We start from the raw sequence: 6,209 nt of genomic DNA on the forward strand, positions 1-6,209 counted from the left end.
AGAGTATATCAGGCTCACATCACACCTGCTGACATAATGACCCTGTGAGGAATTTGACTGTTTCCTTTTTTTGTGACCAACCTTTTTTAATCATTTTTACAGAAGTAGCAGGTGTACATCCTCCGGTATCAGTAACATTGCATGAATTCAAATAATTACAGTTAGTAAAAAACATTACAAACCTGCAACTACCTATTCTTCTTAGTTCCAAAACCCAAAAATTTCACAGAAAGACAATCACAAGTCTGACCATTGTTTTTATTCATGTTTGCTTTTTAATTTAACTGTATTCAAAATCTCTTGTATGACAGTTTGTCTCTTACTTTCACCTTAGTATGATAATGAAGTCTTTGCCTTGTTTCTTCCAGGTACAAGGAGTTAATGACAGGAAAGACATCCAGAGAGATCATCGCCATGTTATGGATTTTATCCTTCGTCATTGGCCTCATCCCCTTCTTTGGATGGAACTTAAAAGAGTCATGCTGTGGAAACAGCTCATTAGAGAACACTACAGATGTTGGTTTGATAGAGGGTCTGAGGACAGGAGGGAACTTGCTACACAGCTGCAGTCTCCGGTGTTTTTTTGAGAGTGTGGTGGACATGCACTACATGGTCTACTTTAACTTCTTTGTGTGCGTGCTGCTACCGCTGCTCATCATGCTGGGCATCTATGTGAAGATCTTTACTGTGGCAAGGAAGCAGCTGAGACAGATAGAGCTCAAGTGCGTGGGAAACGGGGACAGTCACCACCATGGGCTGCTGCAGAAGGAGATCCGAGCTGCCAAATCTCTCTCCATCATCGTTGGACTGTTTGCCATTTGCTGGCTGCCCGTCCACATCCTCAACTGCCTCACGCTTTTCTACAAGGATCTGCACAAGCCAGACATCGTCATGCATGTGGCCATCATTCTGTCGCATGCCAACTCAGCGGTCAACCCCATCATTTACGCGTACCGCATTCAGGACTTCAGGAACACCTTTCGCAAAATCCTAGCTCGACACTTCCTGTGCCGCAGGGAGGAGCTGTACCTGAGCTCCAATGGCAGCAGACGAAACAGAGACCAGATCCACATGACCATCGACCCTCTGCTATAGACAGAGCCGCTCAGACCAGGAGTATTATCTGTTGTTTTACCGTCAGAGGTTTCAAATGTTTACAGAGCAGGGGTGTGATATGTGAAGAACCGCCTTGAATGTGGACATTTATTTATAAGTGGTGCCGACTATCAGAGGTCAAACATTGAGACGCTGAACAGCCAGTCTTAAATAACTTTTGTATCGTGAAGGATTTTTGATCTAGCTAACTGGATTTGTGGGACTGGACAGGATCCAAGCTTTGTTACATTCTGAGATGTTATTTATCATTCTGGACGCACCATTACAACTCCAAACACTCCCTTTATTACCCTGATATTTTATACCGTCATCATTCAGTGCCAGTGTTGATTAATTAATTTATTATAAGACCTTATCTGTGAGAATGTAAAGATCAAATACTGTGTGGATAGATCTGTAGTTGTGGACTTAAAGAGGTTCAGTAGTTGTAGTGTGTATTTGTGGCTTTTCATCCTTTAAAATGGATTAACGACCACCACGGGCTTAGAGAACAGATTCCTGTCCAGTCAATCCAACATGTCTCTGTCGATATCAGAGCTTCTGCAGGTGTTTTCATTTGTGAATGTGTGTACAGGCATGGGACCATCATCTACACTGGAATGGAAAATTTCTCTCAAACATATCAGAAAATGTAAGCAGTTGATTCAGGGGTAAAGGGGAAATCTAAGTATAAACCACAAAAAGTTTAATTTCCCCCCCTGAATCATCTCTCACAGGCAATAGGGTCACACATTATCATGTGACTCATTGTGAGACACAGTAGGAAGCTTTTAGTGGCTTCTTCATGAACAGGAACAACTGACGCAGTCACACAAACCCATCAGAGGCATTTTAGCATGGCACATCTGTGGTGGTGATACAGCATTTTAGAGAAACAGGAGCTCATAACTGCAAAAATACAAATTTAACAGGCAGATTTACATCACTTGGCTAACACTCATGTTAACACGCTGTAATTCTAGAAAAGGTGAATTATGTTTCCTTACTGTAGTATCTATTATTTCAGCTTCATGTATGAACATCAGAACATATATATTTGATGACCAGCAGAATAAAAAAAGGCCAGACAGTAAGCTCAGACATCCCACAAGTCTCAACACCCAACAACCAAATTCCTGGACTTCCTTATATTGTGAATAAAACATTTTTCATGTGTGTTTTCACAGCGATGCGGTTCCAGGGACGGGGTCAGCTGTAATTCAAACAAGTCATGGAGGATCAGCTGTGCTCTGTTTCTTTACTAGCTGTATACAAATGATTTTTAATTTTCAAGAGCTCAAGCAGGGCACTCTCCACTTCGATTGGACCACTTCATGGCAGCTGCTGCTATCTAATACAGCCTGATAATCTTTTAGAGACATTTTTCACCTTGATGAGAACTCCTGTGACTTTTTAGTCATACCCCAGTAAAAAACAATTTTGGCTCCAATGTATGCTATTTAAAACAAAACAAAAAAACAAGCATTTTATTTTTCCTACAGAAAGCCTCTGTTTTTGGCACTATTTTCTGATGCAACTTTTGGCTACTTGTCCTTCCGCCTCAGCAACCCAAAGAATCTGAATCAAGTTTTATTGCCAAGTGCATTTTCACATACAAGGAGTTTGACTTGGTAATGGTGTAAAATAGATAGTATAGAAGAATCAAAAATAAGAGGATAATAGAAATATTAAAGGGACATTATGAATTTTTTGAAGTTGGGTTGTAAGAGGTACCTGGTGATAGTAGTGCCGTTAGCCTTCAGATATTTCAAAGTGTGTTTCCCCTTTCACTTTGAGAAGCTAGGCTTCTTAGTGCTAAAAACAATGCTGTCTCAGTTGTACGCTATATCTGGCATTTATGTAGCATTTTAATTTTCAACTAAAAAAATGCTGTTTGGCACTATTTAATACGAGCTTCGGCTACTATGCTCTGGCTTGAGCCAGCATAGTTTTTTGGCCCATTTCTACCTTAAACTTGCTAAATCAGGTGGAGAAATTATACCTGAAACAGCACTATTTAGTCTAGCTTCTCAAAGTGAAAGGGGAAATGCACACATACAAATCTCTAGAGGCTAATGCCACTACTATTGCCAAGTACCTCATACAACCCAACATTAAAAAAAAATCAGAAATATCCCTTTAAGTGCTTAGAGGCTATGTGGCAGCTAGATTATTTTAGAAAAATAAGGTAGCAAAACAAAATATCAAATACAATATAAACATCACAAAAGTATGAACAAAGGTGCAATAAAAAGAGAAACTGTACAGTTGTGCTGGTTTACTAGTGAACAGGTTATAGTAAAATTGTCTAAAGGAGTATAACAGTGTGGAGTTTGAACAGAAGAGTTTAAGTCCAGAGTGTGTTAATATAAAACAGACAGTACAAACATAAACAAAACTAGTTATTTCAGCTCAGTTTTCAATTTAACAGCTGACACATTGTTTTCATAAAAGTAAAAATGTGCCAAATGTAGCTTGTCTAATTAAGCCACAAATATAAACTAAGGTTGTTCACACACTAGACGATTCTTTTCCCAAAAGGATTTTAAAACCATGAGACCACAGACTTCAGGAAAATTTCCAAAGATTCTTCATCTTTAATCCTCTGAACGCACACATTAGACGACTGTGCCAGACTGTCAGATCACTGGAGACCACACACCTTCCAAACTGCCTACGACCACGCGTGATCATGTGACTTCAGAAAAAAGTCTGTGATACCGTCTTGCTGTTTCTCCACAACAAGCTGTCCTGGCGTGTCACAGGTGCAGCAACAATCATAAAACGGGGAAGACTCAGGACAAAATCCTGGCTGGAATTAAGGTACCGTTGTGTTTATGGTTGTAAGCGGTGAAAGTACATATGATTCGTCTGGTGACACTACCCGTTGTGCTCGCTCTCATTGGTTGTTGTGGGTACTTTGTCAGCGGCACTACGACCTAGAATCGTAAATATCAAACATGTTTAACATTTACCATTCCGGGTTTGGGAGGCTACACCGCGATTTGGAGCAGTAAAACAATCGTGTTGCCACCACACACATGTAGACTACTCAGACAAATAATCGTTTGTGATGAGGCTTCAGTCAGTATAACCCCCCACGTTCGTTGGGGAAGTCAAATCTTGGCTAAAATCAGGCTTAAAATCCTGTAGTGTGTGGCCGGCCTTACTTGGATGACAAATTTCCAATCATCTCTTCTGGTTAGGGTCTGTTTCTCCAGTTTATCTTTGGAAAGTTGAAGATGCTCTGTCAAACTGGCATACAGTAAAGCAGGGAACTCTAGATGGGCAGTGATGCAGGCTGCAGGTGTCTGTGAGCCGCTATCCTCTGATCAGGAATGTCCAGAAGAAGTTTTGTAAGTTCCACTCATGTCAACAGTAGTTCCCTGGATTCCTAGCTCACAGTTTACACACCGACACCACCAGGTAACTTGGGATCTCTCTTGATAACCAGCATACCCACGCTCATTCTTCCTACTGTGTCTGAAGATGTTGTTACTCTGGGTACTCAGGGTCATAGAAGTGTTCCCTTCTACCCGCAGTAAACAGCAGGTCATTGTCTCTTGAGTCAAAATTGCTCATTTTTAATTTTTAAGTTTAGATTGTTGTTAACCAAACAGCTGATCAGGAGATGCCATGCCAATACCCTAAGATGGAAGAACACATATCTGAAAGTTGCATTAAATAGTTGTGCCAAACTCAGAGGCTTTCAGAGGAAAAACAAAAAGCTTCAACAACTTTTTACAACTCATGTTTACACCAGCATTGGTTTTTGGTCAATTGTTACCTAAAATTTGCTAAATTATGTGCAACTTTACTAATCTGTTGTATTATTTAGGCCTAGCTCCCTTGCCAGTAACCCCCAGTTTGCTCTCCTTAAAGGGGCAAGGCACACTGAATTCTCTGGAGGCTAATGCCACTAGTATTCCCAAACACCTTATACATCCCAACTTCAAAAATACTAAAATATCCCTTTAGGATTCTACTTTTTCTAAGGGTTCTTTTCCAAAAAGACATGTGCTCAGTGATTAAATCAAGTCAGTGAAAAAACTGAATAGAGCCATTTTATTTGATATCATTCCCCCTGATAAACTTCAGGCAGACTTATGAGCTTCTGTTTATCTGAGTCTTTCAACAGCTTCAACAAAACAGTCAAAAACAAAGACTTTAAAAGCCAAGAAAGAACCTGTAGTAGCTTTTGGAAAAATCTGAGTGTTCAGGTAAAACACATGACTAATGTAGGCAGACAGAAATGCTTGATTAGGAGGGGGACAAAGTCAACTCCCTATTTGGACTCTAAATCTGGTTAACAAGATAAAAAATGTAAGTAAGGTGCAACCCTAAAATATTCAGTGAGAAGTTTTACTTCCTTGCAGTCAGACAAAGCTGTTAAAGCTTCAGCTCTGCTTTCCCATAAGTCAAACCTAGAAGCACATGAGGCTTTGTGTCTTTCCTGCAGGTGTGTGCTGGTTAGCATTGCTGTGCATGCTTGTGGAACCCTTAAAGTTAAAGACAGAGCCAAGGACTAATGATCTTTGAATTTAATCAGAGCTAAGAGATTTTTTTGGAGGGTTCCTGATTTATGTGAAAACACAGGTTGAATCTGGTCACCCGTGAGCCATCACTATACAGATAACACATTGCACTGATATTTTCGATAAGTTCCTGTTCAGTGTGCCTCTGTGGTGGCGTTAAACCATGTTGTGTTTGTGATTAACAAAAGTGTTCCACTGCTTCACCATCTCCTCTCATGTCTGTTGTGTTCTGTATAACATCAAGGGCTAACACAGGAGTGTGCCAAAGCTGTAGTACATTCCATTGGAGACAACTATACTGTAACTGCACTGTAACGTCGTGTTGTTGTGTTTGTAAGAAATTTGTACTGTAGCTGTCCAGCTTTCTACAAGCTGTGGATTGATGTCAAACTATTGCCTTCTTTTTTTTCGCAATTTTAAAGGTAAGACATTAACATGTTGCTCTGGTTCGACATTCCTGCCTTTCATTCCTGAGTATTGATCCATTGCTGTGTTATCGTGTTGATACCAATCAGGACAAGCATCCACTGTCCTCACGCAGATGTTCAACCTTTCAAGAGGCTCTTCTTTCTCTATTTC

General features: G+C 40.2%; 1 protein-coding gene across 1 annotated transcript in view; it reads left to right on the forward strand.

Moving 5' to 3' along the window:
- The window catches only part of adora2b (adenosine A2b receptor), a 32,056-nt gene extending 25,854 nt beyond the window's left edge, over positions 1 to 6,202 (forward strand). Inside the window, exon 3 of the mRNA XM_041801500.1 lies at positions 369 to 6,202. Within this exon, the coding sequence (XP_041657434.1) occupies positions 369 to 1,095 (727 nt within the window). The 3' untranslated portion in view covers positions 1,096 to 6,202. The remainder of the gene's footprint in view (positions 1 to 368) is intronic.
- Positions 6,203 to 6,209: the final 7 nt, after the last annotated feature.

The sequence above is a fragment of the Cheilinus undulatus genome, linkage group 12 (genome assembly GCF_018320785.1).
Source record: "Cheilinus undulatus linkage group 12, ASM1832078v1, whole genome shotgun sequence".
In the NCBI taxonomy this organism is placed as follows: Eukaryota; Metazoa; Chordata; class Actinopteri; order Labriformes; family Labridae; genus Cheilinus; species Cheilinus undulatus.